This window comes from Agelaius tricolor, unplaced genomic scaffold (genome assembly GCF_023055355.1).
Source record: "Agelaius tricolor isolate 1412-34295 unplaced genomic scaffold, bAgeTri1.0.p SCAF_19, whole genome shotgun sequence".
Lineage (NCBI taxonomy): Eukaryota > Metazoa > Chordata > Aves > Passeriformes > Icteridae > Agelaius > Agelaius tricolor.
In genome coordinates, this window is record NW_027269279.1 from 2201691 (window position 1) to 2214670 (window position 12980).

Sequence of the window (12980 nt, forward strand, 5' to 3'; positions counted from 1 at the left end):
CCCAGGGTCACAGAGCTCCCCTGCTCACAGGGAGAGGCAGCGTGGGCTGGTGGCCAAAGCCAGGGCAGGGTGGGATCCCTTGGGTCACCCTTGGGATCCTCAGGTGATCCTTGGGATCCCTTGGGTGATCTTGGGATCCTTTGGGTGTTCCATGAATCCCTTGGGTGACCCTTGGGATCCCTCAGGTGACCCTTGGGATCCCTTCGCATCTCCTCACAGCCTGAGCTGAGCTCAGTACTGAACCCCAAAGTTCAAGCTTTGACACCCAACCCACAGCAACCATGTGGCACCTCCTGTGTCCCTCTGGACACTGGGGACGTGCAGGGCACAGGGATGAGGGGACACATCCCAGGATCCCACCCTGCCGGGCATGGGCTCATGGCTGGCACAGCGATTTGGGATGGGCACCCGGGGACCAGCTGAACACGGCAGCGTTTGGTTCCCGGCCCAGAAAAGGGTCCCCAGCCCAGCCCAGCCTCTCCTGGGGTGCAGGTGCTGCTGTCACCCTCACCGTGATCACGGACAGCGAGCCCCCAGCGAGGGGAAGGGACCCGGGCCGTGCCCGGGGCAGCGGGAGGGGGCCGGGAGGGGCTGTGGTGTGACAGGGATGTCAGAGGGGCCGCCCGCCTCCCTGGAGCCGGAGTGCAGGGGCAGGTGGCGCTGTCCCCGTGTCCCCGTGTCCCCTGTGTCCCTTGGGGCACTGCTGCCATCTGCCGGCAGGATCCCGGTCCTGAGCCCGGCCTGGGCACCCTCTGCGGCCCCACTGTCCTGTGCCCCCTCCCAGGCACTGCGGGACCGGGTGTGGCTCCAGCCCGGACACCCCAAGGTGCCCCCAAAGCCTCCCCGCTGCCCCCGGAATCCAAACCCCAAAACTGCTCCCGGTGTCCCCCCTGGCACAGCTGATTGTCACCCCCATAAGCCGCTCCTGGGCTGCACACACCGACCCCTTCCCAGACACCCTCCCTGCCCTCTTGTTCTCCATGTGGGATGGCCTGGAGTGGCCTCTGCATCATCCACTCGGGCTGTGGAGAGGGGACAGGATCAGGCACAGCTCTGCTGGGCTGCTTTCCCCAGGGAACGCCCAGCTCCATCCCCCCCAGGGCTGCTGAGGGGCAGAGGAAGCTCACCCCAAGATGATTTCCTGCTGCATTCCCATCCCCTGGGTCTCTCTGGGATTTGGGATTTGCTGAGTCCCCTCCTCCCTGGGACAGCCCAGCACATTGGGAGCCTCTTCCCACGGTCTCCCTGACCCTCCTGGCCTCCCCAGCGCCCCCGTGTCCCCTGGGAGCAGCACATCCCGGGATAACCATGGGGACTGTGCCTCGCTGGCTGTGGGGACACTCAGTGACATCCTGCGCATCCCTCTCTGCTTCCACGGGCACTGCGAGCGGCCTCAGTGGGGTGCTAGAGGGCGTTTGCTTTTCGGATCCAGTTGGGAACTGGGAATGAGGTTTGGGAGAGGCGAATCTCCGAGCCCGTGTCCCCACAGTGGCCCTACAAGCTCGTCCCACCCCGGGCAGATGGCAGCAGAGCTGGAAAACGCCCAAACCCGCGGGCAGGGACTGCGCTGCAGCTGTCCCTGGTTTGATTCCTCGCAGCAAAGCCAGGCAGTGTCTGGCGGGTTTTCCATGCGCTCCCTGCCCCTGCCCACACACAGGAAGGCTGAACAGCTCCGATCATTCCCGCTGGGAATGCTCCCCGGCGGGCAAGCCCTGCAGGCTCCGTGCCTGACGCCCACGGGAGCAGCAGGAAGTTTTAGTGCTCAGTTTTAGTCTAAAAGGGATTTTTATTCCCTGAGCCCTGCAGAGGAAAACTGGGGAAAAATCAACCCTCTCAAGGGGTCCAGTATCAGCCCAAAGAGCCCATATCAGCTGTGCTGGAAGCTCCCTGCTCAGAGCTGAGCCAGGAGGGTTCGCTCTGAATTCCAGCGAAACCAGGTGTGTGCATCCACCCGCCTCCAGCATTCTCTTGCTTCTGGAACAACCATTCCCACCAGGCCCCTCAAGCGGTGACTCCCCCACCAGCACTGCCCCTGCTCTCCAAACGCCCTTCCCAAAATCCTCACCCCGTGCCCGGCCCATCACCGTCCCCTTTCCACGCAGCCCCGCTGCCCGCCACTCACCGCGGGGCAAACGCCAAATCCTCCTGCCATCCTCGGCCACACGGCTCCCCTGGCAGCCGGCCGGGCTGGCACGGCTCCCCCGCCTCCGCCGCACATCTGGGCAGCTGTGGCGGCGGCGGGGCCCGCCCGGTGCCCCGGCAGCAGCGCTGACATCAGCGCGGTTTCCTGCCCCCGGCGCCGCCGCACCGTGCGCGCAGCCCCGAGCCCGGAGCCCCCCGGGACCCTCCCGCAGAGCCCTTCTGCCATGGAGTCCGTGGCCCTGTACAGCTTCCAGGCCACGGAGGAGGACGAGCTGCCCTTCCAGAAAGGGGACACCCTGAAGGTACAGGGGACCAGCCGGGGGGGGAGGTTGGGTGATGTTGTTTTGTGGGACGGATGTCACCGGGCCCATGGTGACACCGGTGCTTTCGTTATCGCTGACTTTAAAGCTTCTGGGGCTTTCTGTGGGATATAAGGAGCCAGCCTCGAGGATTTGGGAGCGTGGAGTAGCATTCCCTGCTTGCCTGTGCCACCAGGCACAACTTCAGAGAAGGACACCCCAGCTGGGACATGGCATGTGGTCTCTGTGGGTATCAGTGCCACCAGCTGTGCTCAGTGACAGCCCCTCGGGGCTGGGACACGTTTTCCCTGTCCGGGGGACACTGGAGATCACAGGGATCCAGCAGCGTGCCCAAACACCCACCCAGGCACTGGCAATGGGGTCGGCCCTTAGATGCCACCTGGGAATCCCAAAAAGCTCCAGAGGGGCTCAGAACATCCCTGGGGGTGCAGCCATGCAAGGGCAGTGAGGGCCCCCGTCCCTGCCCATGTGCTCACCCCTCTCGGGCTCCTCCCGGAGCCCTGGCACCCTGGAGCCCCCCGGGGGGGACGGGGGCAGATCCCAGCTGGAATCCAGAGCCCCAGACCCGCCGTGCCAGCCCTGCCTCCCGCCGCGTTTCCCCCGTGCCCTGAGCCGGGGTTTCGGATCCTGTTTTCACAGCTGTGCCGGCCCCGGGCCCTGCGGGGGAGGCTGGAAAATGTTGTTGTCACACGGAAGCGGTGTCAGCACCTTCTGCCACCTCCTGGGGGACACCAGGGCCTGGCTCCCATCCTGGCTCCTCCAGGGACAGATCCCACCCTCCTCCCTGGGCGGGGGTTTGGGAACACACCAGGCACCTTCCAGCTCAGTGACCCCAAAGCCCCCAGAGCGAGCCAGCGCTGCCAGAGCCCCCTTCTCCCCAGGGCTGGTGGTTGGTGGGTGCTGTGGGGTCTGGGGCAGCAATGGGGGTCCCACCCAGCCCCTGGCAGCCAGGCTGACACCTCCCCGCTCCTCTCCCACCTCAGATCCTCAACATGGAGGATGACCAGAACTGGTTCAAGGCTGAGCTGTTCGGCCGCGAGGGCTTTGTCCCCAAAAACTACATCAAGGTCAAGCCACACCCGTAAGTACCAATCCCAATTCCCAATTTACAACAAGCCAGGGTAGTCCCACACGTGGGGAAACTGAGTCACAGAGATGGGGGGGTCAGTGCCAGTGCCACCACAGCCCGAGGGGACAGGAGGCAGCAGCACACCCACGTACCCCCAAAAATCCAACCCTCACACCGAGCTGCCACTGAATAAATGATAATTGGGGAACAATAAAGCGTTATGGGATTATCACTGCATTAAACACAATCCTATTACCACGTTATTAAAGCCCAGCCTAATCCATCGCTGACTGAACCTGTGTTTGATATATCCTTAGCCCCTGGTAAATCACATTTAAATGGCAGAGCGAGCGCGTGGGCTCGGGGCAGCCCGGGGCACATCCCACTGCTCCTGCAGCTCGGGATAACACCCGGCATGGGCGAGACACAGCCTCCTCCTGCAGCACCTGGAGGGCTGGCTCTGTGCTAAACTCCCTGGCTGATCATTCACCGGGCAGCTCTTACAGCAGCAGAGAATCTCCCCAGCCCAGGGACTTGAAATATCCTGAAATACCCTGAAATACCCTGAAATACCCTGAAATACCCTGAAATGCAGGGGTGGGACACATCCCCACGGGGACTCTGCTCCTGCACTCCTGTGGCGGTGCAGCAGGAGGGGTTCATCCCGGCACCGAGGGATTTCTGCCCCACACCTGGAAGGGCTGCTCGCACCGGGGGCCAAGGGACGCGGAGGAGGGAGGGGACAGGCGGCGCAGCGGGGCCGGGTGACAGCGCGGGTGACAGGATGCGGTGGCGGCTGTCGGTGACGCGGAGGGGGCAGCGCGCCCACAGCACCCTGCGGTGCCCCCCAAAATTCCGGGGTGAACCAGGAGGGGGAGGGAAGGGAGGAACAGCCGGGGGAGGGTCGCAGCGCCCTGAGGAGCCCGATGCAGACCCCTCTCCCGGAACCTCGGTGCGTGTGGGGCTGGGGTGTCCCGGGGTGTCCCGGGGGTGCCCAGGTGGCTCAGCCCGGTGCCCCTCGCAGGTGGTACGCGGGCAGGATCTCCCGGCACCTGGCAGAGGAACGGCTGCTCCAGCGCAATCACCTGGGAGCCTTCCTGATCCGCGACAGCGAGAGCGCCCCGGGCGAGTTCTCCCTCTCCGTCAGGTAAATAAATGCCTTTGGGACAAGCGGCAGGAGGGGAAGGGTCCCTGCAGCCCCCGCTTTGGGACCACCCTCGCGTGTGCTGGGCAAGGGCTGAGCGCCCTGCCCTGTGCTGGCCACCGCGGAGGGGCTGCGGAGCCGGGGCCCCAGCACATCCAGAACGGCCTCGCACGGGACCTTCCCCTCCTTCCTCCCCTCCACAGCCCCGCTTCCATCCCCGCTGCTTCCTGCTCCCTGCACCGCTGCCCTCGCGGGGACACCCCTAAACACAGCATCCCCAGGGATGCAGGGCTCAGCATCCCCCAGGATGGAAGGCTCAGCATCCCAAGGATGAAGGGCTCAGCATCCCCAAGGATGAAAGGTTCAGCACCCCAAGGATTAAGGGCTCGGCATCCCCAGGGATGGAAGGCTCAGCATCCCCAGGGATGAAGGGCTCAGCATCCCCAGGGATGCAAGGCCAGAGCCTGTCCCCGGGGATCTCACCCCTGCCCTGCCCCAGCCTGGGGAGCAGGGGCGGCCCCAGGCCAGCCAGGCACTTTCTCACACTTTTAATCCCTAATTGAACGTTTCGGGAGGTTCCTGCCCCTAATGAGAGGGAGCCGTGCTCTCTCTGCCGCGTCACCGGCAGCGCAGCCGGGTCCCGCCCCTGCCCGGGGCCACCCAACCTGCCACCCCAGGCACACCCTGCGAGGTGACAGCAGGGGACGTCCTGCCTGCCCCGTCCTCCTGCAGCACAGGAGCACAATCCCAGCCTCTGCAGCCTCCTGCCTTGTGCCCAGACCTGCAGCTCTCACCACGCCTTCCCCAGATGCGCCCCTGGACAAAGCCACTTGCCCTCCACACGGCTGGCATGCTGCCACCCCTGAGCCCCCGCTGTGCCAGGGCTGGGTACTGAGCTTTGGCTGCCTGTGGGGTGATTTGCAGCAGGGCTCAGCTGTGGGTCCTCATTGCAGGGCCAGGAGTGACCCCAGTGCCACCATCACCCCCACCATGGCAGGAGGGCTGCAGTGAGACCCATGGGCTCACCCCAGCCTTGCCAGCACCCCCAGGCTTTACCCACCTCAGGGGATGCTGCCAGGATGTCCCCAGGGTGACATCCATCCATCCATCCATCCATCCATCCATCCATCCATCCATCCATCCATCCTCCTTCTGCAGCTACGGGAAGCAGGTCCAGCACTTCAAGGTGCTCAGGGAGAGGAATGGCAAATATTTCCTCTGGGAGGAAAAGTTCAACTCCCTCAACGAGCTGGTGGATTTCTACAGGATGACCACGATCGCCAAAGAGCAGCAGATTTTCCTGTGGGATGAGGACCAGACCCAGGAGGTACCACCATGGATGGGGCTGTGGGTCCCAAACCCCTGTGTGAGCCCCCTCGAGGCTCAGTGTCCCTGCAGAGGGACAGGGACATCCCTGGCTGGCCCCCTTTGGCTCAGGGGGGTGAGGAGCAGGAGAGGGAGCAGCAGCCTGGGACAGGGAGGAAGAGCTCCTGGAGCAGTTCAGAGGGGCAGAGCAGGGCAGGGCAGGGCACACATCCCTGTCCCTTGTGCCAGGGGTGATGCCCAGGGCAGGTGGCAGAGCCAGGACAGGGCACAGCCAAACCCCAGCAAAGCCAAGCCCTGGGGCAGTGGTTGCAAAACTGGACTTTGGGAGCTGGGATGGGGAAGGCTGCAGCACCTGGAAGGAGCTGGGAAGGAGAGGGTGCCAGCTGCCTCCAAGGGCCCTGGGCACCCATCCTGGGTGTCCCAGCAGCAAGAACAGGGAGTTGTGTGCCCTGGGGTGTTCCCCAGCACTCCACTCTCCCCTTTCCTTGCTTCTGTCTCTCCAAAGCAGGGATCCCAGGGCTCGTCCTCCTCCCGTGGTGGCACAGCCTCCCCACCAGGACCCAGGCAGTGCCACCCAGTGCCAGGGGCTGGCAGATGGGGACCCCTCTCCTCCCACCAACCCCGGCCCTCGGCTTCCCTGCAGGTGAGGAGACCCCGGTTCGTGCAAGCCCAGTTTGACTTCTCAGCCCAGGAGGGCTCCCAGCTGCCCTTCCTGCGGGGGGACATCATTGAGGTCCTGAGCTGCCCCGACCCCAACTGGTGGCAGGGGAAGATCTACAGCCGTGTGGGGCTCTTCCCACGGAGCTACGTCCACCCCATCCACAAGTGACCTTCAGGTGACCATCCAGTGACCATCCAGTGACCATCCACAAGTGACCTTCAGGTGACCATCCACAAGTGACCTTCAGGTGACCATCCATGAGTGACCTTCAGGTGACCATCCACAAGTGACCTTCAGGTGACCATCCAGTGACCTTTGAGTAACCATCCACAAGTGACCTTCAGGTGACCATCCAGTGACCATCCACAAGTGACCTTCAGGTGACCATCCACAAGTGACCTTCAGGTGGCCATCCAGTGACCATCCACAAGTGACCTTCAGGTGGCCATCCAGTGACCATCCACAAGTGACCTTCAGGTGGCCATCCAGTGACCATCCAGTGACCATCCAGTGACCATCCACAAGTGACCTTCAGGTGACCATCCACAAATGACCTTCAAGTGACCATACACAAGTGACCATCCACAAGTGACCCTCACCACGCTGCCGCTGACCAGGCAGGACCCAGCCCCGTTGTCCCCCCTCACCAGAGCTGCCCACACAGCCTGAGTGTCCCTTTGTCCCCAGGATGGTGCCTGGTCCATGACCCCCTGGTTGGAGACCCCCAGCCCAGGGATGGGGCTGGCAGTGCTGCTCCCCAGGGAGGGAGTGTGGAATGTTCAACCACGGCCATAAAACCTTTCCCAGAGGCACAATCCAGTGGGATGACAGCAACAGAGGGAGTGAGCCCAAAACCCCAAACCTTCTCTCCAAACCCTGTAAGCAAAGCCCCAGCTCCAGGGAGGGCTGCAGGCAGCCAGGACACAGCCAGGATCCACAACTCCACAGAGGAATTCCAGAACTCAGGGTACCAGGGAAGGCTGGTCCAGGGGGATTCCATCCTGTGGGTGCTGTTCATAGCTGCAAATTTCTATTTTTTATAATATTTTTATATTTAGGGCCAATAAAATGTGTTTGAGTATTATCCCTGAGAGTGGCTGCTCCTTTTCCAGCACTGCCAAGGTGGTCCCATCCCTCCATTCATGCAGGTGCTGCTTCACTGCAGTTTTAATTCCTTGCAGCCCCCATTTCCCCATCCCAATGCCTGTCCCAAACCCCTCCTAGGGATTTTCTGCCCCCACAAATGCTGGGATGTACTCAGGGAATGCAGTGCTCAGAACACCCAACTCGCTGCACCAGTGGATTTAATCATCACATCCCAAACAAATGAAAAATAGCACCCAAATCCTCATTTTTCCCCTCTCCAAGCACCTCTTCCCCACCCCAGGGGCTGTCAGGGCAAAACAGGCATAAGAGAAAATACTGACACACATCAGGACAATGGCACTGATGCCACAGACACGGGCCCAGAACGGGGGACCTGTGGTGTCCCCAAGGGCCACAGCCGGGGTCCCTTGGGTGGCTGAGCAGGAGCCTGGCACAGAAACACGGTGAGTGCAGGGGACAGATGACCCTGGGGACAGCCACCTCCTGCAGCTCAAACCCCCAGGCCCGGGAGCTTGGAGCTCTTTCCCCCCCTACAGTCAAAGCCCTTTCCTCAGGGCCGGAACGAGATGATCTTGAAGGAACCTTCCAGCCCAAGCCCTGATCCCAGGATGGGCACAGGGGCAGTTGGGACCCCCTGACAACTACTCAGAACCCAACCCACGCTGAGGAAAACCTCAAACTTGCAGCTCACAGAGCTTTTTTTCCCTGCCAAGCACATTTCCTTGGCTCTGTCCCTGCAATCCGCAGCGTCCTGCTCGCACTCATCACCCGAGCCTGCCCGGGATCCACCGCAGCAGCGACTCCCGCCCCGGGCGAGCAAAGCCCTTCGCAAACACTCATTATCCATCCCGGGGAAAGCTCTCCTGCCTGGTCACACCCTTGTCACCGGCAGCCAAGCCACTGCCAGGGACGGGCTCAGCCGGCTCTGAGAGAAGCGCGGGACAATGCGGGACCCCCATTCCCCGGGGTGGCCGCCCATCCCCTTCCCACCCTCTGCACATGGAGATGCCGAGAACCAGCCGCTCCTGCAGCCGCTCCTGGTCCGGCCAGGGCTCCGCAGAGCGCAGCCAAAGCCCTGACCCAGATTCGCTCCCTGTTATTGTCTCCCCGGCCGGTGGCACCGTGCCGGGCATTCCCCAGCGCTGAGTGCGGCTCCGCGGGCACCCCCGGCGGTGAACGGGGATGTGCGGGCAGCGCTGCCCTCTGTCACTGCCCTCTGTCACTGTCCTGCCCTCTGTCACTGCCCTCTGTCACTGCCCTCTGTCACTGTCCTGCCCTCTGTCACCGCCCGAGCTCCGTGTGTGACCGCGACCCGGCTGCACCGAGCGCCCCGGCTGCATTTCCAGCGCTTTCACCCATAAAATAATCCAAGGGTTTTGTGTTCCTTGCATAAGCCAGGCTGGGTGGAGGCGCTCTGCAGGCTCGGCCGGCCCCACGGGTCTCCCCGAGAGCCCCGGTCAGTGCCTGCCCAGGAGGGGCAGCTCCCTGCAGGTGTCCATGGAGGAGAGGAGGAGGAGGAGGATGCTGCTGCTGCTGCTGCTGGTGAAGAGGGACGTCAGGGGATGACAGGAGCGCTGCCATCATCACCGCCATCATCAGACCTGCGGGACAGAGGGAGCGGCTGAACCGGGAGGGATGGGAGGGGATAACCCGGGATGGTGCCCACCCCTCTGCAGCCACACGCTGGGATCTCCCCCGGAGCGAGGATGGAGTTTGGGAACATTCAGCTGCACCTCGGGGGCTCACATCCCCTGCCCTCAGTGCTGGAGAGACCCTCGGAGGGGCTGCACCATGCACAGACCCTCCCACACCATCCCTGGGGTTCCCCAAACACAGACCCTCCCACACCATCCCTGGGGTTCCATGCACACAGACCCTCCCACACCATCCCTGGGGTCTCCCCAAACACAGACCCTCCCACACCATCCCTGGGGTTCCCCAAACACAGACCCTCCCACACCATCCCTGGGGTTCCATGCACACAGACCCTCCCACACCATCCCTGGGGTCTCCCCAAACACAGACCCTCCCACACCATCCCTGGGGTTCCATGCACACAGACCCTCCCACACCATCCCTGGGGTCCCCCCCAACATCCAAACCCTGGCAGCAGCCCCAGGGTGCAGCAATCCCAGTGGGATGGGGTCACCCCCTGGCACCCACCTACCCCTGGGCATCAGCTCCACCACCAGCCTGGGGTTGGTGATGTGGAGCAGCCCCATACTCACAGGTGCACTCCTCAGGGTCCACACAGGCCATGGAGTCTGGGGGACAGAGCAAAGTGACCTGTTGAGACCCCTGACAGGGTGGGAACCAGCCCTGCACCCCCTCACCCCCTCCTGCCCCCTTTCCCTTTGCCATGGCCACCATGCCCACACCTTGGCAGGACACCAGTGGAGGAGCCAGGAGCACATCCCACCTCAGAGGTGAAAATCCACCTCTGCCTGTCCCCACTCCCACCCTCAGCTCCAGCACTGCAGGGCCCATCCCACCCCTCACCCTCTGCTGCCCACCCCAGCCCGGTGCTGGCTGGATCCGTTCCCAGTTAAACCCAGTGACAGCTGCCCCGGGGGGATCCCCAGAGCCCCACCAGGACCTGGGGCTGTGGCCAGAGGCAGCAGAGCCCCGGGGCAGGCACTGCCCATCCCCACCCACGGGGTTCCTGCACCGTTGTGGCAATTTCCTGGGCATGGGCAGCACCAGCAGCTCCTGGGATTTGCATGGCAGAGCTCCAGGACCATCAACACCCAATTATTTCTATGTCTCAACGAGCGCTGAACCCTTTTCTTTTTTTTCTTTTTTTTTTTTTTAATTGTTACGCTCATAAAATATTGAAATGAATGGAAATTAATGTCAGGCATAAATATGGATGGGCTGCACCCGCCCAGGCAGGAGCACGGGGACGAGCACGGGTGATCCCTGCACAGGGCTGGCAGCACTGGCCTGCTTCTCCTGCCTGGTGACCTCCACCAGCACAGCCCTCAGCCTCCCAGTTTGTCCCAAACACCGCTGGTGACACCTTGGGACTGTCCACAAAGCAGCGTGGGGCGTGCTGGGAGCACGACTCGGTTGTGGGCAGACCACAGGCCGTGCTCAGCACATCCCAAGGATGCCAAAAAGCCCAGCCTGGACTCAGCCCCGAGGTCAGAGTCAGCGCTGAGGCTCCAGTGACTCCTTCCTGCAGCAGCCCTGAGCAAAGCTGCCCTCAGCGCTCCGTGCCTCAGTTTCCCCTCTCTAAAACACCACGTTGTGCACGGCTCCATGCAAATCCTTGGTGGCTGGAGGGTGGAAAACGTTCCAAAGGGCAAGGCAGTGTCTGGATGTTGTATTCCAGCTGAAATGCCTGCCCCAGGCCTCAGCTCTACCAGTGAACACTTGGTGGCACCTCGGAGTGAGTGGGAAGCAGGAGCCCCCGAGCCAGGAGCTGAGCTCAGTGTCATACCCCTCTGCCTCAGTTTTAGGCCCTCTGCTAAAAATGGAAAATTAGTTAGGACCCTGTAATTAATGCTTCCATCTGCAGGAAGGGGCCGTGGCTGCAGCGGGCGCTGCCTGTCCGGCTGGATCCACCCGGGGACGCCTGGAATGATGAGGACCAACCTGCTCAGCCACAGCAGCCCAGGCCTGCAAACAGGGGATGCGCCCAGTTCAGGGCTAAATTCACCATGTGGGGTGAGGAATGGGAAGATGGGGGACCCAGGTGAGGACCAGGTGGTGATGCTGCAGGTGTGGGGCTCTGCCACCCCAATCCACCCCCAGCAGCAGAGCCAGCACACAGCGCAGGATGGCTGGGATGCAGCATTTACCCCACATGCAATAAATCATTAATGCACACACCCCGTGAAAGAGTCTATAAATCTCCTGGCACAATAAAAACACCTCGAGTGAGCGGCTGAGGCGGCCAAAACCACAACACGCTCCTGCCACGCCACACACCCACAGCCCAGCACCCATCTGGGCCATCTCCCATCACACCCAGAGAGGTCCTGGCTGCTGGCTCAGTGCTCACCTCTGTCCCATTTGCTGTCCCCATCACAGCCAGCAGCGCTGGGATTTCACCTAAAACACCCGGGTTTGGTTCCAGTCTCTGCTGCACCGGTCACTGGTCAGGCCATGGCCTGGGGGTGTCATCCCACCCCTGGGAAATCCCTTCAGGTCCAGCTCCAGCTGGAACACCTCCTGAGCTGGCATTCTTTGGGAGGCAGACACCTGGATCTTCCCCAAGCTGATGTGACACTTGGGGACATGGTGTACTCTTGGAGCTGGCAGTGCTGGCTTGGACTCTGTGATCCTTCCCAACCTCAGTGATTCCATGATCCCAACAAACTGTTGTCACATTCCTGTGTCCCCCAGCCCTGCTGCCACCTCCTGCACGGGCCAGGCCAGGATTTGTCACAGTGGGGTGAGCAGGGCCACTGTGCCTGCAGAGAGGAGCACTTTGATGGCCCAGCACCCGGCCAGACAGGCGGCTTTGCCCCGGGAACCTGACTCAGGCAGGGCCCTCATTTATCCAGCTCTGAATGCAGATGAGCCACACCAACGCCAGGGACAGACACACAGCCCATGGCACTTCCCTTTTTTGCATTGGCGCAAGAATCTGACCCCAATTCCTGAAATTTGTCTTCAGCTCAGCTCCCAAGAGAAAAGCTCAAGAGAGCTTCCACATTTCTGGGCTTGTGAGCACCAACTGGTGAATCCAGGGTGGGGTTTTTGGTCCATCTCACAGTTATTAATGAAATCTGTCACAGCCAGATCTGGTGACGTTACTGTGACCACGCTGCAAGCCCTGTAGAAGAAGGGACAGGACAGGACAGGACAGGATAGAATAAATGGTTTCATTTAGAAGAGCCCTGCAACAATTATCTGGTCCCACTGCCTGACCAATTGAGGGCTGACCAAAAAAATTAATGGTATTGTCCAAATGCCTCTTAAACACTGACAGGTTTGAGGCCTTGACCACCTCTCTAAGAAACCTGTTCCAGGACTGGAGCACCCTCTCCACAAAGAAATGCTTCCTAACATCCAGTCTAAACCTGCCTCAGTGCAGCTTTGAAGTGTTCTGGCAGCTCCCACACGCTGCTCCCCAGCCGGGCTCCGAGCTGCTGCTCCAGCACTCCAGCACAGGAGGGGTTAACCACAGGACAGAGCTCTTTTCCTGGAAAATATTGACTTACCAGCCGGCACATCGGGAGAGAGGGGAATCTCAGGGGAGAG

At 61.8% G+C, this 12980-nt stretch overlaps 1 protein-coding gene across 2 annotated transcripts; it reads left to right on the forward strand.

Moving 5' to 3' along the window:
- The first annotated feature begins 2298 nt into the window (after positions 1-2298).
- On the forward strand, positions 2299-7746 carry GRAP (GRB2 related adaptor protein). Of its 2 annotated transcripts, XM_071443809.1 has the most exons (6): positions 2299-2444; positions 3446-3543; positions 4556-4678; positions 5834-6002; positions 6645-6848; positions 6935-7746. In XM_071443809.1, exons 1-5 carry the CDS (start codon positions 2367-2369, stop codon positions 6828-6830), a joined length of 654 nt encoding a protein of 217 aa, XP_071299910.1. In that variant the 5' UTR covers positions 2299-2366; the 3' UTR covers positions 6831-6848; positions 6935-7746. The 2 variants fall into 2 exon arrangements, with proteins under 2 accessions (XP_071299910.1, XP_071299909.1); XM_071443808.1 differs by having other exon boundaries at positions 6645-7746.
- Positions 7747-12980: the final 5234 nt, after the last annotated feature.